General features: G+C 45.5%; 1 protein-coding gene across 1 annotated transcript in view; it reads right to left on the bottom strand.

Annotated features, from left to right (window-relative positions):
* Window positions 1-3,210: 3,210 nt before the first annotated feature.
* Window positions 3,211-27,389, bottom strand: part of Pitpna (phosphatidylinositol transfer protein alpha) — a 37,482-nt gene continuing 13,303 nt past the window's right edge. Inside the window, exons 4-12 of the mRNA XM_021176679.3 lie at window positions 25,501-25,592; window positions 21,773-21,780; window positions 20,698-20,772; window positions 17,647-17,730; window positions 10,654-10,731; window positions 10,407-10,517; window positions 9,602-9,724; window positions 4,579-4,644; window positions 3,211-3,825 (exon numbers count right to left, since the gene is read on the bottom strand). Coding sequence (XP_021032338.1) covers window positions 4,600-4,644; window positions 9,602-9,724; window positions 10,407-10,517; window positions 10,654-10,731; window positions 17,647-17,730; window positions 20,698-20,772; window positions 21,773-21,780; window positions 25,501-25,592 — 616 coding nt within the window. The 3' untranslated portion in view covers window positions 3,211-3,825; window positions 4,579-4,599. The remainder of the gene's footprint in view (window positions 3,826-4,578; window positions 4,645-9,601; window positions 9,725-10,406; window positions 10,518-10,653; window positions 10,732-17,646; window positions 17,731-20,697; window positions 20,773-21,772; window positions 21,781-25,500; window positions 25,593-27,389) is intronic.

Genomic DNA, 27,389 nt, shown 5'->3' on the forward strand with positions numbered 1-27,389 from the left:
GGGACAACTACCAAGTCTTAACTACCTGAGCTTTACCCCTGGATGGAAGACAAGAATCAAAGTTGTTGTTTGACTTCTACTTGTAGCCATAAACACAGTAATAAAACTGAAAGTGCTGGAGAGGGCTCAGAAGTTAAGAGCACTTACAGACCACTGAAGTTGGGTTTGATTCCCATCACCCACATGGTGGTCCATAACCATTCTAATTCCAGTTGCCCTTTCCCCTTTCTGGGTACTAAGCATGCCAGTGGTGCACATTAATCTCGCCCACTTGCAGTGAAATTAACAAACCTGGTCTAGTATTCTCATTAGGCCAAGCTAGCCTCAAACACAAAAAGATCCACCTGCCTTCCAAGTGCTGGGATTAAAACCCCGTGGCACCATGCCTTTAAACAAGATTTTTTATTTTTATTGTGCGTGTGTACACGTGCGCGCCGGCATGTGCACCAGAGTGCAGGTGTCTGGAGTCTTGAAGCATCAGATTCCCCTGGAGCTGGAGTTATAGGCAGTTGGAAACTGAGATGTCGGTGCTAGGAATTGAACTCGGGCCCTCTAAAGGAACAGTACATAACTGCTGAGCCATCTCTCCAGCCCCAAGAGTATGATTTTTTTTTCTTCTTTATTTCTGAAGCCCAGGCATGCTCTTCCTGATGCTTTGGGTTTTTTCATTCTTTCTACCCAACCTTGTCACCATGTGGCTGCTCAAAAGGGAGACTTCTTTCAGGCAGTTGCCAAGATTTACAGTTTCCTTGCCCTGTTGTTTTTCTCCTGAAACTAATAAAATATTTTAAGTCCATGACTTAAAAAAAAAAAAATTAAATGTATTGCTTAGTAGAGTAAAAGAGAGACAAAAGCAAAAATGGCTTACAGATATGCACTGCTGCATAAGAAAATTGAATTGACATGGGACTATTTTTTTTGTTTTTTTTTTTCTTTTTTTTTTTTTCGAGACAGGGTTTCTCTGTATAGTCCTGGCTGTCCTGGAACTCACTTTGTAGACCAGGCTGGCCTCGAACTCAGAAATCCGCCTGCCTCTGCCTCCCGAGTGCTGGGATTAAAGGCGTGCACCACCACGCCCGGCTGACATGGGAATATTTTAATTGACCTTTTTTTATGCCTGTTAGGTAAATACTACCACTGAGCTATACCATACCCCAGCCCGAATCCATACTGTGACTTTTTTGGACAAGGAATACTTTATTTACATAAAATGTCAGAAACACCATTGTATCTTTTCATAATCCTCTCCTGTAAATAAACTGGGGAGATATCAGTAGGAGCTTTAAGGACATCTTAAGTTGAAAAATGGACATAGGAACATCACCAATAAGCTAGACTCCAAAAAACTCTGTCTAGGATTTTATTAGACTGCTTTTTTCCCCAATATACCTGTATTGGAAGATTGAGACAAAAAGGCACAAACTCACATTAAATAAACAGGAAATCTAATCAGTTCTATAAAGTGTAGTCTGTAAAAGAAGTACCACTAAGAACCAACCCAAGGACGTCAGAGGTCCAGGAGGGACTGAAAGGAAGAATGTGGAAGGATACACACATGCCCACAGCAGTGACCCTGACCTGTCCCTCCCCAGCAGGCCTTGTGCAGAGACACTGCTGCTCCCGCTGGGAGTAAAGCAGACCCTGGAAATGTAATGGAAGCAGCCAGTCTGAAGAAGCATGTCGCACTCTCAGCGATTCTCACCAGAGGTGAGCCTTTCATCACCAGCCCTCTTGAGTGCTAGTTAATTTTGGGGGTGGGTAAAAGAAGGGGATACTTAAAAGCCAACACTTGTCCAGCAGCAACACCACCCATGGGGATGGAACAAGACAGGGACATCCCTCCTTTGTGTTTATGTGAGCAGGAGCCCTAAATCCAGGCTGGTCTCAGGAAATTCTAGTTCGGATCATTTGGATGCTTTCAAATGTGGGCAACAGCTGGGGCGCAAGGCAGGTAAGAGCAGGCCAGGATTGAGGCCAATGTGACTGATATGTATAGATCTTATGAAGTGCTGAAGGAGACAAATATCTTTTGACCCTCATTATGATGTAAACTATCTGTGTAGAGTATCAACTTCTCTCAAGATAACACATCTGAACTTTAACCTAGTTACTGAAGGAAAATCTTTAAGCACAAATATGATTTGATAGGTAATACAGAGCTTATATGAGAACATTTATGTTTTTCTCCATTAGGAATGCCTCTTCTCCAACTTCCCCATGCTACTAGCAGCTGATATGCTAATCACCAAGATGCCCCAAGTGCATTCCTAAAGACTCCACAAGGTGAGGAGACTAATACCTTGGAAGGTGTCTGTAACCGGACATCTCCTGGTCTCAAAAGAACCTCAAGGAAGGTCAGAGCTAACCATGCTGAGGGGCCCAAATCTGTCTACCCTTATTCCAGGAGGACCACAGGGAAGCATCCAGTCAGGATGTCACAGGTGCAGTCCCTGAGACACTGCCTTATTGCACTTAGAACTGAGTAAGGCCAACATAGACAAAAACAAGGAGAATGATCCATCCTACTTCTCACTCCCCTAGTAGAGATTTGGTCTCTAACAGGTACCCTGGCAATCATGGGTTTGGATCACTACACACTGGGCTGACTGACTGAAGAAGGCTTGGGAAATGTCAGGTGACACAATTCTATCCCACTCTCCCACCAGAAAGGCATCCTCAGTTTCTGCCCATCTAGAAAAACTAGTGCTCTGCAGCTTCCGCTCCCCTGGAGCCTGGGCTTCAGCAGCCTGCTGTGCTAACTGTTCCAGGCTATAGTCACGGCTTGCTTTTGATTGTCCAGGACAGAACTCAGTGTGGGGCAGGATGAGCTGAGTTCTCGATCTGCAAATTCTTGTCCAGTGATTAGAAACAGGAAGGTACATGTTTTGCTAGGGATAAAAGCTTTTTGCATGCTTGTTTTGTGCAGCATGAGAAGACCAGGACTCTTGCATCCTAACCAGCCTCAGAGGACAGGGGTCTAAGAAAGCACAGAGAGGATTATTGCTGAGTGGCAGCACCAGCCCAAAAGGGAAAAGGAGCACGGACATACAGCACTCCTGGGGGGTCTGATTGGTGTCTACAGGCCACACTGGACAATTCTCCAGCTGGGCAATGGTGGGTTCTTGTAGGCTCTACAAAGAGATCCAGACAGAGTGGGCAACAGGAGGGCTGAGAAGCCAAGATTTCTAAGAATATTAACCAGAGATGCAATGACTCGAGTAGGGGTTATTTATTATTTGCTAAATTTTCTGAGACTGGCTGGGCCTTGGGTGCCTTCTTGGTGCTTAGAGCACGCAAACAAGAGGTTACTAGGAGCAGAGGTCAGGGGTCTGAAGCCACATTCCTATTGTGAGGAGCTGGGGGTAGGTGTCTCTGTATTTTTAACTCCTCCTCTCTCCCCAAGTGAATATTCAGCATTGCCAAAGATCTGCCCAGGAAGCAAAATAGCTCAGTTTATCCCAAGGCTGAAATAAATGAGCTTAAATAATCACATCACAAAAGGCAGCTCATTGGAAAGACTGAGAACATCACTTGGAAATAAAAGGGGAGGGCATACAGAAATGGGTCAGAGCACAGTGGAGAGAGGATGAGCTGTAAACACAGCAGCTACACCATATATCTTAGAGGATCAGGCTCCCGCACACACAGGCTTTATAATACCAGACGGTCTATTTGTTCACAATGTTAAAGGGCATCTAGAAATAGCTATAGTAAGGGATTGAAAGTTGCCTGAAGAATGAGCACAGAAAGGCTGCGTCCGAAGATGGCCTGCCACTCAGGAGGGTGGAGCTGCTGGGCCTTCCTGTTGACCAATGTCTTGCAAAACTTAAAAAAAAAAAGAAAAAGAAAAAGAAAAAAAATTATTAAGGAAGCAACAAGGGCAACCAGAAGCACACAGTAAATCATGACAGTGGAGAGATGCCATGAGGAGGCGTGCCAGTTGGTGGGGGCCTTGGAGAGAGAGTACTAAGGTTCTGGCACTGACTACAAAACTGGCATCTGCTTAATCCTCCTCTTCATCCCCAGAAGCTGCTTAAGAACATGGGTTGGGCTGGGGATATAGCGCTCGCCTAGCTAGCACTCACACAGGCCTGGGTGAAAAAGAACCATGGGAAAGCCAGAGAACAAAAGGTCCTAGGGTTTCTTAGCCTCTTGGTGCTAGAAGGTGCTCTTTGAGCAGATAACTTCCTCTCAGCATAATTGGGGGCTGAGTCAAGTGTCTCATTCTGTGCTGCAGAATGAGTCTTCAAGTAAACAGCTATACTTTGTATTCTATATACAAGTATACATTGAAGAAGAGCCACCTTTGGGATCTCACAGGACAGGCCTTGGGGAACAGTAACAGGCAAAACAAGGGACACCCCAACTTAGCCCTATGACCTGGGTAAAAAGTCTTCCAGCCCCTGAAATAAACAATGTCCATAATTTGTTTCTATGGAAACCCAGGAGTCCCCTCGTTAGCACGGCAGTGACCATCAGTCCTAGAGTGCCAGATGAGGAATGAAGTAGGTTTTCTCATTTCACAGGGAGCTGCTGGCCTTGAGGACCCAAGCCCAGTGACAACGACTCAGTACGTACAGTGCAGAAAGGGCGGTGGCGCTAGTCGTCCGCTGTCATTCCTTTCACTGGGTCCTTTTGTCTCATCTGCAACAGAAAAAGCAGAAGGAAATTGAAAGCTTTTGTTGCTGATGGAACTCTACCATGAGTGCACCCTGTCTTCTTGATCCTGCCAACAGGGCAGAATATTTGTGTGTGTGCGCACCAAACCTAAAATTTACCAATGCTAAGCCCAAGGCTATTTTCTTTCTTTCTTTTTTCTTTTTTTTCTTTTTGGAGACAGGGTTTCTCTGTATAGCCCTGGCTGTCCTGGAACTCACTTTGTAAACCAGGCTGACCTCGAACTCAAGAAATCCACCCGCCTCTGCCTCCCAAGTGCTAGGATTAAAGGCATGTGCCACAACGCCCGGCTGGCTATTTTCTTTTTACTTTTATTTACTTATTTACTTATGTTTTAATTTCTACTTCATTTATTTATTTTCAAAGCTCAAGGACAATTCTATTGGCATTTAAGAGAAAAGTACAGCCTGGGTGAACTGAAGATCCTGGTATGCCAGGTGGAGATGGAAAGAAAAATCATGCCTTTTAAGTTAGGCACAAAATAAAAAGATTGTTTATTTTTATTATTTTTGTATTTATTCTTATTTATATGTGTGAGTATATATGCACCATGTATGTACCTGGTGACCACAGAGGCCAGAAGAGATGTTGTTACAGATGATCCTGAGCTGCCGTGTGGGTGGTGGGAATCAAACCTGGGTTCTCTGTAAGATCAGCAAGCACCCTAATCCCTTGAGCTAGCTCTGTGGCCCCTGAACTGCTCATTAAGATAGGAAAAAGCACTGTGGAGAGTGGAAGTGGGCTTGTGGGCTAAGGAATCGGCCCCAGGGCTTGTCCTAGTGTGTATGTGGGGTGGGGAGTGGTGCACGTCCATGTCACAGTACACATGTCCAGGTCAGGGGGCAACTTTCAGGAGTGGCTTTACTCCATTCACTTCTATGTGGATTCTGGGGATTGACCTCTGTCACCAGCCCCCTATCTCTCTGTTTCTATTTCTGGCTTAGCAGTTAAGAGCACTTGTTGCTCTTGGCAGAGGCCCTAGGCTCAACTCCCAACAACCACATGGCAGCTTATAACCCTGTATGCTTGTGGTACACATACATACATGCAGGCAAAACTCTCATAGACATAAGTCAATCTAAAAAAAAACTTCTCAAAAAAAAGATGCAACTTCCTATCAAAGAATGTGGCCACTTCCCTTCCTGTCAAGGGACAAGGGGTCCTGCTGAAATAATTCACTGTTTCATTGTTTTAAGCTTATAGTAAACTGTCCTAAGAATGTGTATTTCCTGTCTCTTGAGGCCTATATGACACGAATGGATTTGTTTTGTTCTGGTTTGTTTTTTGGGACAGGCTGTCACTGTGTAACGGTGGCGGTGGCAGATCTAGAACTTCGTATGTAAAACCACTGATGGTGCATGCCACGGTCCTCACACAATAGGGAATCTGAAGCCTGGAGACCCTGTTGGCGGGGAGGAGGCTCACATGACTGGAGACTTGAGTCATTTCAAACTTCGATGGCTCTCATGACCCTGTCTCCCAGCTCAGAGTTTTACTATTATTTTCCTTCACTTTCCCAAATGTCAGGGTTACAGGCATGTCCTTCAGTGTTTGTTTGACACTTAAATATCACAGTAGTCCTGAGAAATTATATTGTATTTCAAAATAAAGCTATGACTGTGTCTTAATACTCCGGCCGGTATTCCAGATGGTCTGCTCTGAGACAGAGCTCTGTGAGGTCAGAGGAAATTAAGATGAGAGCTTGCTTCTGTGGATGTTATGGGAAACTCTGTGTGTGTGTGTGTGTGTGTGTGTGTGTGTGTGTGTGTGTCATGGCTCAGTTAGAGCAGAGGCTACTCTGTGAGTCAGTTCTCTCCAGGGAGACCCCAACACTGGGCGTCAGGCTTGCAGGAGGAGCCTTTACTTAGCCACTCACCAGCCTAAAATGCCGGAGTGCACATTCTCTTTTGTCCATCCCAGCAACTGAGCCCAGAATAGAATGGCTTCTCCTATTGGCCTACTCCTCGAAACACAAATTCACCATAACTCAAAACTATGAACTCCAGATGTGGTATCTGTTAGGTACTTCATTACAGAGAAATTTGTGTATCTCTGGGTAACCTGTTCAGACTTCAAAACCTAAACTAAATTCTAATAGAGAGCTAGCGGTCAGAAAGTCTTCCACTTTCAGAGGCAAGAAATAACCCTAGGCAGATCAGCTCCCAGCAGCCTCTGGGCAGAGCATGAGCAGAGATATCAGGCAGCTTTCAGCTAACCACAAAGGAACAGGTGGGAGAGGGGCCAGACCCATAATAGGAAAGACACTACTACAGAATCTTCCTCCTCCTCTTCTTCTTCTTCCTCTTTCTACTTTTTGTTTTGTTTTGTTAAGACAGGTTCTCTCTGTGTAGCCATGGCTGTCTTGGACCTCACTCTGTAGATCAGGCTGGCCTTGAACTCAGAGATCAGCCTGCCTCTGCCTCCTGAGTGCTGGGATTAAAGGTGTGTGTCATCACTGCCTGGCTGAGACTACAGAATCTTAATCAGAAAAACAAAATAAAAGTCTTTTGGGCTGGGGATGTAGCTCAGCTGGAAGAGTGTTTGCTCAGGACGCAGAGCCCTGGATTGGATCCTCAGTACTTGCAGAGAGAGCAATATGATGCATGCTGTAACCCTAGCCCTCAGAAGGTAAAGGCAGGGGGACTGAAGACTCAAGGTGACCCTTGGCTACATAAAGACTTTGAGGTTAGACTAGACTACACACCCTGTCTTTTTTAAAAACAACAGTAAAAACGTTTTAAAGCTTTGTATGTATGGTCTTGTGCCTGCTAGACACTTAAGTGCTTTACCACCAAGCCATATCCCAGCCCATCGACTATATTTTTAGACAAGAGAGAAAACCAAGCCAGGGCTCACATTAGCGCATGAGGGCCTGAGCAGTTGCTAGAGGTTAAAACATATTCTACAATGACATGGTTTGGTTCTTTCTCTTCCATTACAAGTTAGTTTTAAAATTCTAATTCCAAAGAGGTCCCTTGTATCCACGCTTCCCTGGTGGACAGTGAGTGTCTGTCTGAGCTACTGCACAACCCTTTATATACTAGAGTGTCATTTCATGCAGGAGTGAGCACAAGTTCGAAGCAAAGCCCTGACTCTAAGGACTACCAAGTTTGGACTGTGAGGAAGGCAGATTCCCAAGATTGTTTGGATACTTTTCCCCAGAACTACAGCACCACTTACTTTATTTATTTATTTATTTATTTATTTATTTATTTATTTTTGAGACAGGGTTTCTCTGTATAGCCCTGGCTGTCCTGGAACTCATTCTGTAGAGGCTGGCCTCGAACTCAGAAATCCGCCTGCCTCTGCCTCCCGAGTGCTGGGAACCACTTTATTTATTAATCTACTTATTTATCGACTTATTTTATTTTATTTATTGGTGCTGTGCTTAAACCAGGAACCTTTCTTACCCATGCTAACAGCTCCAGAGAACAGACAAAGAACTGTAATGCTTCCAGGAAACCCAGTTACTTTATGCTGGGCACTACTAGGCAGAGAGTGACTTGAGAGTCCCTGTCAAACCTTGATTACAATCCTCCATCTGCTCCATCTGCTAACTTCTGCAGGGAGCAGGGGAGGGTAGGACTATTAAGACCTCAGGATTCAAGCCTCTTTCTCATGCAAACAGAATTAGCAATGTGACTTAGGTCTACAACTTCCTGAGGATTCTTCCTAAAGAATCTGGGGCTGTGCTCCAAATCCTGCCACTTGCCCGTTTTAGGTGGCTGAATGAATAACTAAAACATCCGCCTTCAGCAGGAACTAACTTGCACACCATTTCCCAGTGAGTCAGCCTGGGAGGAATGTCATCCCAGAAGGTAGAAACTTCCCTGGGAGGCTCTGGAAGGAAGAAGGGCTCTGGGCCCAGGTTCTGCCCTAGCCTAGCAATGAAGTATGGAACATCTGTGTGGTGGGCACCGCAGCACTGGGGGCAGGCCCTCAGCTGGAAAGCATGTCCTCTAATGGGCATTCAGGCATGCCTTAAAAAGATAAGAGCTTCCTGCCTTAGGAGGGCAGGACCGCCATGGGCATGTAGGTTTTTTTTGTTTTGTTTTGTTTTTCAAGACAGGGTTTCTCTGTGTAGCCCTAGCTGTCCTGGAACTCACTCTGTAGACCAGGCTGGCCTCAAACTCAGAAATCCGCCTGCCTCTGCCTCCCAAGTGCTGGGATTAAAGGCTTGTGCCACCACACCCGGCAGCACTGGGCTCTTACACTGACTGTCACCTGCAGGCTGCAGTAGAGCAGTGCTGAGCCTCACCTGCCTCAGCTGAAGATGCCTCTCACACTGTGAGACAGCGCACAAACAAGAGCAAAGAGGGTGCCTACTGGTTTTCACTGAGCAGCTCCTAAATGGACCTCTGGGGGAAGACTTTATTCCCTAAGTAAGCAAGGATCTGGGTCTTCAGGCTCTCAGAGAGCAAACTGCTCTCCTCCTGGGATCAATGCCAAGCTCAAAACCAAAATAACTAAACAAAAATAACCAAAAACAAAGAAATCCTCTCACCTGCAAAAATAATTTGGAACAACCACACAGAGCAATGGACTTCTGCCTGTGCTGTGGTTGTCCTCTCGAGTGTACTGGTAGATCAGCTGAACCTACCTGGTTCCACGGTCACCTCAAGTTCCATAGCCTAGCACCATCCCCCACGCTGACTGAAGAGTCACTGCAGCGGGTGTATTACTCACTTGGCATCAGGTGCAGACTACCATATTTGTCTCTGTGCCTGTGCCAAGACCTCAGCCACACTGTATTCCTGAGCACAGACTGTTCTCCTTATAGTTCCCATACTGCCTGGCAGTAACCTTATCCACAACAGAGCTGAGCTTGTTCTTAGAACAACTGGCTGATGGTGCCTTTAGATGTGTCCAAGTTCCAGTCTCCTTGACAGTCACACACTTATGAGTTCCCTGGCATCCGGCTCACCTCATCCAGCTGTCTCTTCGTCTCTTCTTCCATCCTCCGAATGTCATCCATAGTCAGATCAACCCATTTATCAAGCCAACAGAACAGCTGCCTGTGAAAGTTTGTAAACAGACGCTTCTCTTGCTATGAGGAGAAGGGAAACAAGTCAGAGAGCGGAGAGGAAAGGCCCCTTTGCATTCCTCCTCAGGATTCATTTACTGGGTGGAGGGGAAGAGTGATGCCTGGCTGCCTTATCTGGATCACACCCAGGTCAGTGACCTTTGCCCAACTGTTTCTGGCAGGTTAGTGTTCCAGTAAGGATGGCCATCCACCTTACAGGTGAACCCATTGTCCCAAATACTATCAAGACAGGCTGCTCATGGGATCTGGCCAAATTCTCTACAGTCTCTGGTACCTAATGCTGGGTTATGACTAGCCAGCAGGTATAAAATGTGGCCCAAAAGTGTGATTCTAACACATGTGAGAATTAAGAGGCTTAAGTCTGTCCAGTTCTGTACCCTGGGACACTTGGGAGTTTGGCTCAAAGTGCCTCTTGCCTTCTGGCTTAAAAAGGAAAACTTGTTTTCTGTGTAGTTCAAGCACAGCAAAGCCTTTCCTGTTTGTCTTCTTTCACCTTCGTTTCTTTCCTTGTCACATGTGCTGCCCGTAGAGGGACAGAATTAAAATGTAGAACAGTATGTGCAAGGGAGAGGCTAGCAAAGCAAACCCAAGACTCCAATGCTAGCGACCGAGGAACAGGTCAGTTACTGGGACCAACTGGTCTCAGAACGCAGACACATGGAAAGGCCTCATCCTGCAAACTTACCTTATGTATAAAGTTTTCCACTTTGTTCTGCAAGCCCCACCACTTGAACTTGACAGTAACCAGTTTGTATGCACACATATATGGGCAGTCTTTCTGATTGACAAGTTCTTGCTGCAGTAGAAAACACCCAGAAGCAGGTTCGTAAGTAAAAGATCTCAGGTGGTCTGAACCCCACACACAGCCTCCTCCAAGAGGAGAGGCCCACCCACAACGTGCCTGCCCCCTGGTGGCAAGGGTGTGACTTTACCTTCCAATTCGGGCCCAATGGTCCTCGTCCTGTTTTGACAGATTTAAATTTTGCTGGGTCTTCCTCTGCCTTGTAATCCTGAGAATAGTGGGAATGGGGTTGGAAGAGAGGATGAGAGAAGAGGAAAGGGAGGTGAGAAGGAGGAAATGGCAAAGTTTTCATGAGAGGGCATTTCATGCCAGTTTTTTGTTGCTGTGAAACAGGGCGTTTCTAATGTAACCCTGGAGGGCCTGCACCAGCTCACTCTGTAGACGAAGCTGACCACCATGCCCAGCTATAGTAGTTCTTGAAAATGCTGGTGTGGAGTGTGGGAGAATCTTACAGACAAGATAAAGTCTGTCTGCTGGATAGTTTCTTGTTCTGTTTTGTTTTCCAAAATATACAGTTGTATGTAAACCTGGCCATTTTGGAACTCACTCTGTAGACCAAGCTGGCCTCAAACTCAGAGATCTGACTGCCTCTGCCTCCTGTGTGTGCTGGGTTAAAGGTGAGCATCACCCCCACTTCAGCTGTACTAAACAGTGTCATGTTAACTTGACACAAGCTAAAATCATTGCAGAGGAGAAAACCTCAATTAAGAAAATGTTTCCAGCTGGGCGTGGTGGCGCACGCCTTTAATCCCAGCACTCTGGAGGCAGAGGCAGGAGGATTTCTGAGTTCGAGGGCAGCCTGGTCTACAAAGTGAGTTCCAGGACAGCCAGGGCTATACAGAGAAACCCTGTCTCCAAAAACCAAAAAAAAAAAAAAAAGTCTCCAGGTTTGGAGAGATGGCTCAGTGATTAAGAGCACTGACTGCTCTTCCAGAGGTCCTAAGTTCAATTCCCAGCAACTACACAGTAGCTCACAGCCATCTGTAATGCAATCTGATGCCCAAAGAAAAGAAAATTTCTCCATAAGACTGGACTGTAGATAAGGGCATTTTCTAAACTAGTGATTGGTAGGGGAGGGCCCAGTCCATTATTCCCTAGACTGGTGGTCCTGGGTTCTATAAGAAAGCAGGCTGAGCAAGCCAAGCAGCACTCTCCACAGCCTTTGCCTCCATGCCCCATTCTGCTTCCTTTGATAATGAACTGTGATAATCAGAATAAACCCTTTCCTCTGCTTTTGTCATGATATTTCACCACAGCAAAAGTAACCCTGAGACAAACTGGGTACCAGGCTAGTGGGGTATTGTTGTGAGAGGCCTGGGTACCAGGCTAGTGTGTGTGTGGGAATGTTGTGGGGCCTGACCATGTGTTTGGAGACAGACTTGAGAAGTGGCTGAATGTTGAGTCTCAGTGGCTGTTCTGCAAGAGCTTGAGGATAAGAATGCTGAGGGCAAGGCAGAAATAGAGGCCTGGCTTGTAAGCTTCAAAGGGAAGTTTAAAGACTCTGTTGGGCCACTTGTTATTTTTAATTAAGATGCTATGGGAGGGTTAGCTGGGGTTTAAGAATCAGCTGTGATTAACAAAAGACCAGAACCATTGAAGTGAAACTATGCCTTACTGGGATAATTGCTGTTGGGAGGCTGTGGTGAAGAATTAGTATTGATTAAGACGATATCAGTGGGCTGGAGAGATGGCTAGCGTTTAAGAGCACTGACTGCTCTTCCAGAAGTTCTGAGTTCAATTCCTAGCAACCACATGGTGGCTCACAATCATCTGATGCCCTCTTCTGGTGTCTCTGAAGACAGCTACAGTATATTCATATACATAAAATAAATAAATATATCTTAAAAAAAAGGAGAAGATATCAGTAAGCTGGGCGTGGTAGTGCATGCCTTTAATCCCAGAATTTGGGAGGCAGAGGCAGGCAGATTTCTGAGTTCGAGGCCAGCCTGGTCTACAGAGTGAGTTCCAGGACAGCCAGAGCTACACAGAGAAACCCTGTCTTGAAAAACAAACAAACAAACAAACAAACAATCACCCAGGTGGTACTGGTTTTGAAGGCATGAAGAGGAAAGCAGCTGAGGTGTGGCACTGAGAGGCCAGGCCAGGCTGGCTATTGGTGAAGGTATAGCCTCAGTGGCAGCTGTATGGCTTCATTCAGAAAGTTGAGGCTTAGCACCATGAAGAGAGCCTAGGAGAGGCTATGGTGAAAGTGTAGCCCAGTTGCAGCAGAGACCCCAGCAATTTGGAGATGCCAGTATCATGGGAAGACCACCAAGAACAGCAGCAGCAGTGGAGTCAACCAGAGCCTAAGAGTATAAGCTGTGTGTGTGCTGCAGAGCTAGAGAAGTGGCTCAAGCCCTTTGGAGGAGGCCAGATCCCGAGTGGATCCCAGACACTGGACACTGTGTCACTAACACAGTTGAGAGTTTGGTTTTGCTTTGATCTTATGGTGACTATACCCTGGTTCTTCCCTTTTAAGTAACAAAGGATTTAATTAATTTTAAGTTTTACAGAAGCCCACGGCTGAGAGATTTCAACTTAAAAAGAGATTTTGGATTTTTAAAGAAACTGAACTTTTAATGTATACTGTGGAACTTTTAAAGTTATTTACGTTTTTAATGTGAAGTCTTGGGGATGAATAAGAAAGGAAAGGGCCAGGCAGTGGTGGCGCACACCTTTAACCTCAGCACTTGGGAGGAAGAGGCAGGCAGATTTCTGAGTTTGAGGCCAGCCTGGTCTACAGAGTGAGTTCCAAGACAGGGCTACACAGAGAAACCCTGTCTCAAAAAAACCAAAAAAAAAAAAAAAAAAAAAAAAAAGGGTGTAGCTTAATGTTTTGTTGTAGCTCAAGTGTCTATCAAGATGACAAGGGGTTACTAGTGCTGGACAGTTTTGTATTAGCTTGACACAAGGCAGAGTCATCTAAGAGGAAAGAAGCTTAATTTAAAAAATGCCTCCAGGGGGCTGGTGAGATGGCTCAGTGGGTAAGAGCACCCGACTGCTCTTCCAAAGGTCCAGAGTTCAAATCCCAGCAACCACATGGTGGCTCACAACCATCCGTAACGAGATCTGGCGCCCTCTTTGGGTGTGTCTGAAGACAGCTACAGTGTACTTACATATAATAAATAAATAAATCAAAAAAAAAAAATGCCTCCAGAAGGTTGGGCTGTAGGCAAGCCTGCAGGGCATTTTTAAAATTAGTGATTGATGGGGGAGGGCCCAGCCATTTCCTTGCTGGGTTCTATAAGAAAGCAGGCTGAGCAAGCCAGTAAGCAGCATCCCTCCATGGCCTCTGCACCAGCTCCTGCCTCCAGATTCCTGCGCCGTGAGTTCCTTCCTGGCTTCCTTCAGTGATAGACTATGATGAGGACATGTAAGTCAGATAAACCCTTTCCTCCTTGTGTGACCATTGCCATGTGACCCTAAGACAAACGGCTTACACTTGCCTCAGGGGAGGGGTCTGTGTGATTTTCTCTGCCAGACTTTGTTTGCAGTTTTGTCAGTGTCAAAGTGTCAGCAGACTTTGGACCAGCCTCAGCATTCTCAGTACTGGGATTAGCAGCATGAGCCACCATATGTTGTGATTTTTCTTTTTAAACATTTCAGTAGGAGCTGGAGAGATGGCTCAGTGGTTAAGAGCATTGACTGCTCTTCCAGAGGTCCTGAGTTCAATTCCCAGAAACCACATGGTGGCTCACAACCATCTGTAATGGGATCTGATGTCCTCTTCTGGTGTGTCTGAAGACATCGACAGTGTATTCATATACATAAAATAAATAAATCTTTAAAAAAAAAATTTCAGGGCTGGTGAGATGGCTCAGTGGGTAAGAGCACCGGACTACTCTTCCAAAGGTCCAGAGTTCAAATCCCAGCAACCACATGGTGGCTCACAACCATCCATAACGAGATCTGACTCCCTCTTCTGGAATGTCTGAAGACAGCTACAGTGTACTTACATATAATAAATAAATAAATCTTTAAAAAAAAAAAAATTTCAGTAGCTGGGCACAATGGAGCATGTCTGTATTTCCAGCACCTGGGCAGTGAGGACAGGAGGACCAGAAGTTGAAGAGCTGCCATGACTACATAGAGAATTCAAGGTAAGCCTGGACTACATGAGATAATGTTTCAAATACATAAGGAAACAAGTAAATCTCTTCAGATGACTTTAATACACAGCCAGAACTGAGAACAACTGGTCATCATTCTTCAGATTTCCTAGTTTGGGGACTGGAGAGATGGCTCAGTGGAAGAGACTGCTCTTCCAAAGGTCCCTAGTTCAATTCCCAGCAACCACATGTTGGCTCTGGTGTATCTGAAGACAACTATAGTGTACTCATATAAATACAATAAATCTTTAAAAAAAAAAAAAAAAGGTTTCCTAGCTTCAGCTCCTGGTTTAAATAGAATCAGTATGGAAGCTGAGACTCCTTTGAGAAGCCCACACACCTCCACTCAGGCATACATTACTTCCTCCCCAAGTACCTTTCTCTTAGTCCCTGTAGTTAAAAATCTGTATTAAACCCTCCTTTAATAAACTCTTTTTTTTTTTTTTTTTTTTTTTTGGTTTTTCGAGACAGGGTTTCTCTGTATAGCCCTGGCTGTCCTGGAACTCACTTTGTAGACCAGGCTGGCCTTGAACTCAGAAATCCGCCTGCCTCTGCCTCCCGAGTGCTGGGATTAAAGGCGTGCGCCACCACGCCCAGCCTTTAATAAACTCTTAACTGCTTCATAAAATAAAAAATTTAAAAAAAAAGTCTTGAGATGGAGCAGGTAAAGGCGCTTGCTGATGTCAAGCCTGGTGGTCTACATTCATCCTGGGGATCCAAACAGGGAGGAGAGCACTGACTCCAGAAGCTGCCTGACTTCCACACACTGCTGTGATGGTGAGTGGATGCCAGTATTCAATAACCATATACAATAATTAAGCAATAAGTAAATGATTGACAAATTTTAAAAGTAAAAATAATAGTTACTGAAAGTGTTCAATGTTAATAACCTCTGCCGGGTGTAGTGGTGCACATGCCTTTAATCCCAGCACTTGGGAGGCAGAGGAAGGAGGATTTCTGAGTTCAAGGCCAGCCTGGTCTACAAAGTAAGTTCCAGGACAGCCAGGACTATACAGAGAAACCCTGTCTCCATAAACCAAAAAAACAAAACAAAACAGAAGAAAAAAAAAAAAAAACCAAAAAAAAACCTCTTAGGTATTACTGGGCAAGCATCATCTGCCTGCCTACCTACCTACTTATATAGTTTAGATTTTTTTTTGTTGTTTTGTTTTTTTCAAGACAGGGTTTCCCTGTGTAGCTCTGGCTGTCCTGGAACTCACTCTGTAGACCAGGCTGGCCTCGAACTCAGAGATCTGTCTTCCTCTGCCTCCTGAGTGCTAGGACTAAAGGTGTGGGCCACCCACAACACACCTGGCCTACATTATTATTTTCTAATCTTCCTGCCACTAATACAACAGCTACTCAAAGACCCATAGTTCTTGATACTCTTCTGCTTGTGAAATATATTAAAAAATTCAGTTTGAGAAACTCACCTGGGTATACATTTATGATGTATTCACTTTGCTATATATATTGTATTTCAGTAAAAATGGCTGTTTGTTTTTTGAAAGAGTTTTACTTTAAAAGCAAAAGCTGGCCTTGCTTCATACTTGTGGATAATGGAATTCTAGGTGTGTGCCACCACACTGAGTGTGCATCTTTTTGGAAATGCACCAATAAAAATATCTCATAGCTGGAGAAATGGCTCAGTGGATAGAAGTTTTGCCAAGCAAGCTGATAACCTGAGTCTAATTAATCCCTAGAATCCACAGTGAAGGAAGAGAATCAACTCAAATCACTGTATTCTGACTTCATATGTGTGCATCATACAGATAAAATAATAAATAAAATTCAAAGACAGTGGGATAGCTCAGCAGATAAAGGTCCGTGCCACACAAGCCTGGGGACCTAAAGTTGAGTCTACAATGAGGGGAGGAAAGAAGGAACTCCATTCAGTTGTCATCTGATGACCCCGGCATGGATGCATATGCATGCAAGAGTGTATTCAAGTGTGTGTATGCATGAGTATGGAGGTCAGGAGACAACATGGGATCACTTCTCTCCTTCACATGTGGGTAGCAGGGATCAAACTCAGGTTGTTAGGCTGTGGCACGTGCTTTAACCATTGAGCCCATCTTGCTGGCCCAGGAAACTTGACAAAAAAATATATATATAAAATATGAGTTTTACCTACATGCTTGTGCACCTAGGGCCTCTGCAAGAGCAGTAAGTGTACTTAACTCCTTAGTCATCTCTTCAGCCCCACAGACCAGGGAACTCTTAACATTTACTTTAGAAATAGCCATGTCAGGAATCTTAGTGAGACATGGGTCTTAAAAAATAAAAATGTTGGGGCAGGAGAGATGGCTCAGCGGTTAAGAGCACTGACTGCTCTTCCGAAGGTCCTGAGTTTAAATCCCAGCAACCACATGGTGGCTCACAACCACCTGTAATGAGATCTGATGCCCTCTTCTGGGGTGTCTGAAGACAGCTACAGTGTACGTACATATAATAAATAAATCTTAAAAAAAAAGGAAAATATAAATGTTAGCTGGAGCTGGGCAGTGGTAGCGCATGCCTTTAATCCCAAGACCCAGAGGGAAGTGGCTCTGTATGAGCTTGGGGCCAGTCTGATATACAGAGTGAGTTCCAGTAAAACTCTGTCTCAAAAAACTAAAATGAATACATATATTCATATATATAAATGTTACCAGGTGTGGTGGTGCACAACTTTAATCTCAACACTTGGGAGGGAGGCAGAGGCAGGTTAATCTCTGTGAGTCAAGATAACACAGTGAGACCCTGTCTCAAAACAAAAAAAGGTGGGGGTAGGAGGTGGGGTGGGGAGGAGGGAGAGGGGATGCTGGGCATGTAGGTCAAAGGCAGAGTTGGTCTCTAGCATATAGGAGGCCCCAGACTTAATTGCTAGTACCATAAAAATAGTAACGACAACAGTAAGACAAGGGATGCACACCAGAAAGGACTTCCTTTTGAGCCAAGCTGGGTAAGGCTCCCAGTCTCTTTAACTTTCACAAGTCACTTCTGCACCCCCACACCTTTTAAGGAGTTCCTACCTTGCTAAGTACTTGGCTTCGATCAGCGATGTCTATATATATAGCTTCCACATGTTTCCATGCCTCAGGCTCCAGTTTATGCACCTGCAAGAAAACAGGAGTCTACTTGTTATGCGTGTGCAGTTCTCCAGTAAAGGACATGTGTCCTTTACCAGAAAGGGACATTGGTGGGACATTCCTACTAGTAAAGAATTATACATCCACAATCTGAAACTCTGAGTGAGCTGCCACGACACCACCCGGGGAAAATTCCACACCTCATCTCATATGACGGTTACAATTTAACACAGGCAGGCTAAGAGTGCCATGTAAGATGCCTTCAAGCTGTACATAGAAAGTACATAAAACACAAATGAATTTCTGGTTTGTATTTAGATACAATACAAATACAAACTTCCTTAATATATTTTGTGATTTGCATACATTCCTATGCAAACATTCCCAACCTAATGTCTGAAACACTTCTGCCCCAAGCATTTCAGATAAGGGCTACTTCACAGCTGGGTACAGTTATTCAAAGGCACTGGAGATTCAACAGCAAAGGGATCTGTCCTCAGACAAAGTACCCTTCAGCAGGCCCTGCCAAGCACCTGCCCCTGATGAGGACTAACTACCCGAGGACCTGTGTGCTGCCTTTCCACACATTCAGTGAACAAAAGACTAGACAGAGTAAAGGCTCCGCTGGTTCATCTCCCAAGCCTGACTCTGACTCCAGTAACATGATATGGTCAGTGTGCAGATTTTCCTTCAATGCCAACAGTAACAAACACACACACACATATATATATATGGGTTCATATCTTGCTCTTTTTAGGTTTATTTCATTTTTATTCATGTGTGTGTGTGTGTATGTCTGCAACGTGGGTCTGTGTGGAAGCCATCAGGGCCCACAAGAGGGTATTGGATCCCTTCACTGGAGACACAGGTGCTTGTAAGGCACCCACTGTGGGTACATGGAACTGAACTCAGGTCCTGTGGAAGAGCAGGAAGAGCTCTTAACCACTGAGATATCTCTCCTGCTCCATGTCTTGTCTTTCCTTTCTTCTTCTCAGACAAGGTCTCATTGTGAGCCCTGAGAGGCCTGGAACTCATCATGTAGACCAGGCTAACCTCAAACTCAAGACTTCTGCCTGTCTCTACCTCCTGGATCCTAGCCACCATGCCCAGTCATACCTCTCCTTTTAAATTTCTTTTTCAATTTTTTGGACATATTCACTCCCAACCTCTTTATCTTTCATACCCTACTTTGAGATTATTTCTTCTTCTTTCCTCGTCCAGTTCAGTTTGTATTACCCATCTAATCTTGGGGAGTGGGATCTACCCTAGTGTGTGGTCAACCTACCAGGGGTTACATCTTTAAAGAAAATGACTCTCTGTGATAGCTATTCTTGGTTGTCAACTTGACTACATCTCAAATTAACTAAAACCCAAATGGCTGGATACACGTGTAGGATATATATATTTATTTATTTTAGGGTTTTTCGAGACATGGTTTCTCTGTGTAGCCCTAGCTGTCCTGGAACTCACTCTGTAGACCAGGCTGGCCTCGAACTCAGAAATCCACCTGCCTCTGCCTCCCAAGTGCTGGGATTAAAGGCATACACCACCACTGCCTGTCATGTGTGGGATATTTCTTACATCATTTGAAGTGGGAAGATCCACCTTGAATGTGGGTCATACCTTACGGTGGCAGCCTATATCATGGACTGAACGACCACTGGATTCTTGGACTTTGTATCGTGGACAGCCATTGTTGGACTAGCTGGACTAACTTCCCCCTCCTCTCTAAATTCATTTTGAGTTCTGTTCCTCTAGAGAACCCTGACGAATATGCTCTCACCCTTTCAGTAGCAGTCAAATGCCAATCGCTCCTCAGTTAGTGGAGGGGTGTTTTTGTTTGCTTTTCAAGACATGAGACCAGGCAAACTTCAAATTCAGAGATCTGACTGCTTCTGCTTCCTGTGTGCTGGAATTAAAGGCATGCACCATCATGTCTGGCTGGTGGTAGGAGCCTGTAGGATGGGGTTTTGTCTGGCTGGAGCCTTCCAGGTCTTGTGCATACTATCAAAACTGATGTGGGTTCTTATGTGCATCTCCCCTGCTGGGTCTGGGAAACACTCATGTTACTGACCACTTTAGGCTTACAAGCTGAGCCTTAGGTGGGGGATGTGATGTGACAGTCCCATTCAGAGCTGAGCATTTCAGTCTTATTTTCCATACAGAGACTAACTGTGAGCATGTGTTAATGGCAGCTGTGAAAGGAGAAGCTTCTCTGAGGAGGGCCGAGAGATGCTGAGCAGTAAGTTGGAGGAGTCATTTCATACCATGTCCATTTAGCAGAGTAATAGGACTAGGTTGTCTCAGGGCCTGTGACCTATGCAGCCATCAATCTAGCCCTTTAATATCCTGCTTTTCCACTGAGCAATGCATGATGGATTGTTTTCATCAGTTCCCTCTTAGTTTTGTTTGGAAACAGTGGCTCATTCTGTAGCCCAAGCTGGTCTGGAACTCACAATCTAGACCACACTGACCTCAAAATCACAGAGCTCCACTCGCCTCTGTCTTCAGAGTGGTAGAACTAAAGGTGTATGTCACCACACCCAGCTCCCGCAGCTTTTTAATGGCTGCACAGTATACCACTGTTTGGCTACACAATAAATTGGTATCCCACTGACTGGGTCTATATAGTTGGAACTTGTGCTGAATCTCCTTGCTTTACACGCAAAAGAACAGCCCTGAACATGCATAGGTATGGTTAAGGGAACATGAGCAAACTTTGAATTTGTGTTTTTAAGACATGGTTCCTGGGTATCCAAAACTACATTTTAGACTAATCCCTGCTCTAGAAGAAAGCCTGGCAAAGAATCTTAGAGATGACATTTTCCAAATCGATGACAGAAAACTACACTGTAGGACAGACTAGAGAAGCCTTTGTAGCCAGGAAGAAGAGAAGCACAGAGGACCCTGTGCAGGGAGGCAGAGGCTACAGGTAGAGCCAAGAGAGATCTGCTGAGGGCCTGGAGCCCTGGGCTCTTGTGAGGTGATACTTACATTCTCCTGGGTGCCAAGGTCTGGCTTGTGCCAGGTTTCAATTTTAATCAGAAAATCTTCTTTCATGTACTCATTCTGGAAGAGGGAAAACACAGCTCAGTAGCTGACGAGGTCAGACCTGGGAGTGACCACCTCCCATGCCTGGGCCCATGCAGCCTGTGAGACTCCAGCTGGCCTGCCCTGCACGGCCACAGTGTGCAGTCTGCTTCATGCAGACACTCACCCTTAGTTTACAGAGGAAGAAAAGCGAAGGTCAAAAAATTCAGGTGACCTGGCCAACACCACAGAGCCATCTCATAGCTAGGCCAAACTCCACATTTGTCCGAGTTTAGAATTTAGTATTTAACCCATTTTTCCATGCTATCATATGCATAGGATGCAGGTGTCATCAACAGCCCACCGAGTCTCCTAGCTGAGGAAGGTGGTAAAGTCTCCGAGCTGGTCCCTTTCTCTGCAATGACTCTGTTGCTGAGGCTCTGAGCTAATTTCGTCTCCCTCCCTTGGTGCTTTTGAAAAAATTATAGCACCTGTTTAAAAACTTTAGTAAAAAGAGCTACATGAAGGAGAAGGGAGCGCACTGTTACCTCGGCAGGGTTAGGTCTGTGGCAGGGACAAGCACTGGGGGATTATTCTGACTGAGGAACAAGGGCTTGTGGGGCGAGGGGCTGCTTCCAGAAGAGCAAGCATGTTGCCAGTGGTCAGTGCTCACTGAGGTCAACAGATGCCCAAATGGGGGAGGGATGCCACATTCAGGCTTGCTGAACTGAAACTTCTGTATAGCCCTCAGTAGGCATGGCCTGAGGAAACAAAGGGGAAACTACCTCAATGCATTCTGTACCTCTGAGACCCAGAGTCAGCTCTTACCTGGCAAAGCCACTACTAGTCAACACAGCTTAAAGCCGACAGCAAGATCCTCATTAGGACGGAAATACTTGCGCCTCAACACCCCAACAGCACCCCAGGGAACAAGGGAAGAGCCCGAGCATCTCATGCAGGTTCACTTTTATTTCTCCTTTTCTGATAAATAATCTTTCACTCCAATCTCCGTACCCCAACCCCTGCCAAAAATACTTACTGTAATAACTGTTCCAAGGCAAGGACATGGAAAAAAAGAAAGAAAGGAGATTAATGGAGATAAACAGACTAAGAAGGGCAAAGACTTCCCCACTCCCCCGTGGCTTCCTCTGTAGGACGGCCTCAGTGCACCAACTCCCCTTTCTCCAAGTTCATTCAAAGTCCTCAGGGACCAAACCTGGGAGCTAATTAAAATGGCGCTTGCATGGGCTTCTTAGGATTCTCTGATTGAACAAGGGAAGAGATGGTCTCTTATCAGCTGAGGCTCTGAGGCCCAATCAATCTCCCTTGAGAGAACTACTGGGTGGGGAGGGGGCACCCCTCAGGGGCACAGAGCAGGGGACTCTGAGTCAGGCTGTCTTTCTAGTGGAGACAGTCTTCCTCACACTGTAACCAAACCTAGCATGCCCTACGCTGCTGCCACTGTAATGGGATCCCTCGGAAAGCACAGGTCAATTATTTATCAGAGAAAATGACTGCAGCTTCCATGTCACTGGGGAAGAGCCCAGCTCTCCTCCCGACAACAGCTCAGTTCATTCTATACCCCACCCCCTGTGCTATCCCCATTTCTGATAATGCATACTGCTGTGTTTGGAGTATACGGAGGACCAACAAACTCCATCACTCCAAAATCCAAATAAAACAACAATAAAAAATATAAGTAACCTACTCCTGCAATGGCAATGGGAAGCTGATGACATAAGTGCATAAACAGGCCAAAAGGACTGCCAGTCATTTTTCCACAAGCCCAGCCAAAGACACGGAGGCAGCAGATTGGGATTGAACAGGCAACTCCCTTCTTAGCACTTTGAGAAAGTCATGTTGGCACAAGAGAAATTACTGGTAAAATATGCATTCAAAGATGCCAGTGTGGCAGAGATCCTGTCACGCTGTCATAGAGCCAGCAGCTTCAGGCTGGCCTGGTGTTAGTTATGACCTTGGCCAGTAAGTGTCTCCAGCCAGCTACCATATTTGGACCCCACATGCCCCTAGTTTGGCGGCTATAGAACACAAGATCTGCTCCCTCCCCTGCGCTGACATTTGCACTGTCACTCTGTTATTCTAGTGTGCCTTCAGTCACCATGGTGGGAGATTCCCAAGGAAACAAAAGTCCCGATCGCTAAACAGGAGTATCTGGTTTGACCCACAATTTTGTATTTCACTGTATCTCAGAGTTTGATATCTGGAGTTTTTACATGTTAGTATATAAGCCGCTGAATTCTGAAAACACCGGGTCTCTGAACCCATGAGGTGAGGACCCTGGTCTTGGCCTTTAGTGTCGTCTCTGGTGACTAACTTCCCAGAAATTTTCTCCAACTCCACATTCCCTTCTAAACATCTGTGTCCATAGCAACCACACAGGGCTTTCCTAACAAGACTAACAATGTACTTTATCTTAGAGAGGGTTTTTTGAGATGGTCTTGCTGTGTACCCTAGGCTAGTCTTGAAGTTGTGACCCTCCTGCCTCAGCTTTCTAACATTCACTGTGTAGAAGGCTGCCATGCCAGCTGCGGCAATCCTCCCAAGAGTTACAGAGCAGACAGTGGTGTCCCTCACTTGGCACAAGTGGGGCACCCAGAACCCCATGCTAAGCTTGCCTCAACCTGACTAAAGTTCTTATAGCTCATACTCAATAGGACGCTTAGGCATGGAGGAATGCCACCTTTGTCCCTATACTAGACACACCCTGCCACGCTCACTGTCTCTGATCCTCCTTTATTTGCAGTGGTAGAGAGCAAACCCAGGGCCTTGGGCTAGGTAAGCTCTCTACCACTCAACTACGAGGGAGGAATGAGGGCAGGAAGGGGTGTGGTTAAGACAGAGTCTTTACACAGACCAGGCTTAAACTTAACAGAAGCCCAGCTGCCTGTTTCCCAGGTCATAGGATTGCAGGAGTGTACCACCACACCTGGCTCTTGCACACTTCTTTTCAAAACAGGAAGACAAGCTCAGCATGGTGCTGCAGGCCTGTTATTTAAGTACTTACAAGGTACAAAGCCAGGAGGAACAGGAGTTCAAAACCAGTCCCAAGCTATAAGGCCAGCCTGGGCTACAGACACACACAGCAGGTAACAGCTTCCTGTCCACTTTATAAGTAGTAGTAAAAATTGCATTTTCAGTTATAGCAATAAACCTATCCGTAGCCTAGGTCCCATCATTATGTATCTCCTGATACAAGGTCCTTGAACTTGTATAGTGGAAGACTGGAGAGAGCAATGACTTCAGTCATTCCCAAAGTCCACAAGATAAGGACACACTTGGGTCACATAAGGATCACATGCTTATCAAATACAATCTAGGGAATGACTCGGTACAGGTGAGCAGAGGCAGGAGGGACCAGAGCCGGACTGACTGTGCCAACAAGCAAAGGCTACCAAGAGGAAGGAACACCGACCTTGGAGGTGGGTTCAGTGGCCATCTAGGGCTTCCTCACATGTGAGTCAGTGCCAGCACCGATTTTGTTTTTTGTTTTTTTTTGTTTTTTTTTTTTTTGGAAGAACAAAAATAAAAAAGGATTCCTGTGTATTACCAGTGCATCTCCTCTCACACACTGCACATCTCTGAATTATAACACCTAACAGAATGAACACTGTTATACTCTATTGTTCAAACTTTTTCGTATTTTGTTTTGAAGTTGAACTTTTATTTTTATCTTTTAAAGACAGGTCTCCTTATGTAGCCCTGGCTAGGCTTGAACTCCCTATATAGACCAGGGTAGATCCACCTGCCTCCCTCTCACAAGTGCTAGGACGACCAAGCCCAGTGTGTCTCCTAAATATTTTTGATCTGAGTCTATAGAGTTCGTGAATGTGGAGCCCACAGCTACAGCTGGCCAGCTATGCATTCACATCATGGGGTCTTATGCTGCTACTGTAAATATTAAGAAGCTTTAGGGGTGGAGAGAGGGCTCAATGGTTAGGGTCACTCACTGCAATTGCAGAGGAACAGAATTCAGTTCCCAGCATCCACAAAGCAGTTCATAGCCTTTTGTGACTCCAGTTTTGGGGATGCAATGCCTTCTTTTAGCCTCTGTAGGCATCAGAAGCACACATGGTACAAATATATACATGGAGGCAAAGCCATGTACACATTTTTAAAAATCTATTAATAGTTTTTAAAAAATAATTCCAGTCAGCAAGGAAACTGAGTGGGTAAATTTTCTTTGCCACCAAGCCTGATGGCTTAAGTTTGTCCCCTGGATCTGCATAGTGGAAGGAAGGAATGGACTTACAAAAATCGTCCATTAACTTCCATGTACACACCATCACGTGTGTGTGTGTGAGAGAGAGAGAGAGAGCTGTAAATGTAACTTTAAAAAAATTAGCGAGAAGTCACTGTAATTTAACAACATCCAAACAAGGCTGGAAAAGCCCCTGCAGTGTTAGCAGTGATTATCCAGAGATGGAAGGATCACGAGTAATTATTTTCTCCTGTTTGTAATCTATTTTTTAAAATACTTGCAGTAAGCATTACTTTTGTAATCATTAAAAATAATTAAAATTGTCAAAATAACCCCCAATCAGAGAAGCTGTTCTGTGCTGCCCCTCTGGCTCTGACTGTCAGCGAGGCTAAGCTGTATGGATAACCCTGACATGCACCATGCTTGAAGGAGTCCCCTCCTCCCTCCTCTGGCTTACTCTGAAAAGTTACAGTGGGCACAAAGCCCTGACTCCCCTCCTTCCGACCTCACTGCCCACTTGTGCCCACCTTGGGCAGCCCTGCACTCACCGGTTCTGCAGTAAGGGTAGGCATTCCAGGCTTTCTCGTGTATATTCAGGGCGCCTTCTGGGGCCAGCATTCGAACAAATGTGGGTACTTTGCTGTAGTGAAAGAAGCTGATGAGTGAACAAGGGAGCAGGAGAAAGGAGCGAAAAGCCACAGGGTGGTCTCCAGCCCACAGCTCCTGCTCTCCGGGCCAAAAGCTGACAAGAAAGTTTCCACGAGATAGGCAGGCGACTGCCAGAGCCCGACACCTCAGCTCGACTGCTTCACACAGCATCAAAACCAGTGCCCACCACCCCCACCACCGTGAGCAAGACAGCTTCTGAGACCCTGGGCTGCCTGCTGCCACTCCACATTCTCATGACAGTCTGCCAGAGCCCAGTGGGCACAAGACACGCAGCACAGCCTTTGTTCACTGCACTTACCATCCATCGTAGGTCTACAGCCAGTGCGATCAGCTGATTGACTCAGAAGGTGGGTTCCGAGGGCCAGTCAGTAAAGGAGCTCTCTCAGTTTGGAGCCCCAGCACCCTCATAAAAAGCTGGGTGTAGCCCAGTTTTTGGGGTGCCCAGCCAGTCTAACCACTTAGTTCACTTACAGACCCTGGCTCAAAAATAAGTTGGGGCTTATTTTTGTATTTGGGAGGCAGTGGCAGGTGGATCTGTGAGTTTGAGGCCCACCTGGTCTACACAGTGAGTTTCAGGCCAGCCAGGGCTACATCTTTTTCTCTTCTCTGCCACAGAGTCTCATGTATCCCCATACTGGCCTCAAGCTTCTGATCCTTCTACCTCTACGTCCCAATGTTAGGATTACAGGCATACACCACCACACTCGGTTATGTGGTGCCAGGGATCAAAACCAGGGCCTTGGACGTGCCAGGCAAGCATTTTACTGACTAAGTCACATACACAGCCCTTCTTTAAATACAAAGTCTCATTCCGTAGCCCAAGCAGACAGATTGGTCTTTGTCAACATGACACAAACCTAGATATATCTAGGAAAGAGGACTCTTAATTAACCAAATGCCTCCATAAAACCAGCCTGTGGGGCATTTTTCTTGATTGATGGTTGAAGTGTGAGAGCCCAGCTCAAAGTGGGTGGTGCCATCCCAGGTGGCCAGGTGGTCTTGAATGGTCTAAGAAAGCAGCCATGGGAGGCAAGGCAGGAAACCTCCTCCTTCCATGGCTTCTGCTTCAGTTGCTTCCTCCAGGAACTTGCCTTGAACTCCTGCCATGACTTCTCTTGACTGGTGACAGATTATAATCTATGAAGTGAAATAAACCCTTTCCTTTCCTTTCAAAATTGCTTTTGGTCGTAGTGTTTATTACAGAAAAACAAAACAAACTCCACCCTACCTAGGACTGAGGCTACCCTTGAACTCATGATGTAGCCAAGGCTGGCGTCAAACTTAGATGTTCTTATCTTAACCTTCAGAGTTCTGGGATTACAGGTGTACAATCACACCTGGATAACATTTTCTTCTACTCATTTTTTCCATTGACTTTAAAGATGTATTTATTATTTTTATGTGTATGAGTATTTTGCCTACATGTACTTCTGTGCTCCATGTGTGCCTGCCCAGACCATGAGAGGGCTTCTGATCCCCTAGAACCTGAGTTACAGATGGTTGTGAGCCACCATGTGGGTACTAGGAACTGAACCCAAGTCCTCTGCAAAAGCAGACAGTGTTCTCAGTCACTGAACCATCTCTTGAGCTCTTTTATTCAGTTTTCACTTCACGTTACAGAACGATATGGATAGTATGTTGTTTGTGTAAGCACATGAATCCTTCTTTCTTAATCAATGTGCCTGTGTGTGTGTGTGTGTGTGTGTGTGTGGAATGTGCCTGTGTGTGTGTGTGTGTGTGTGTGTGTGTGTGGTACTGAGATCAGAGT

The sequence above is a fragment of the Mus caroli genome, unplaced genomic scaffold (genome assembly GCF_978045245.1).
Source record: "Mus caroli unplaced genomic scaffold, Mus_caroli_1 scaffold_13, whole genome shotgun sequence".
Taxonomy (NCBI): Eukaryota; Metazoa; Chordata; class Mammalia; order Rodentia; family Muridae; genus Mus; species Mus caroli.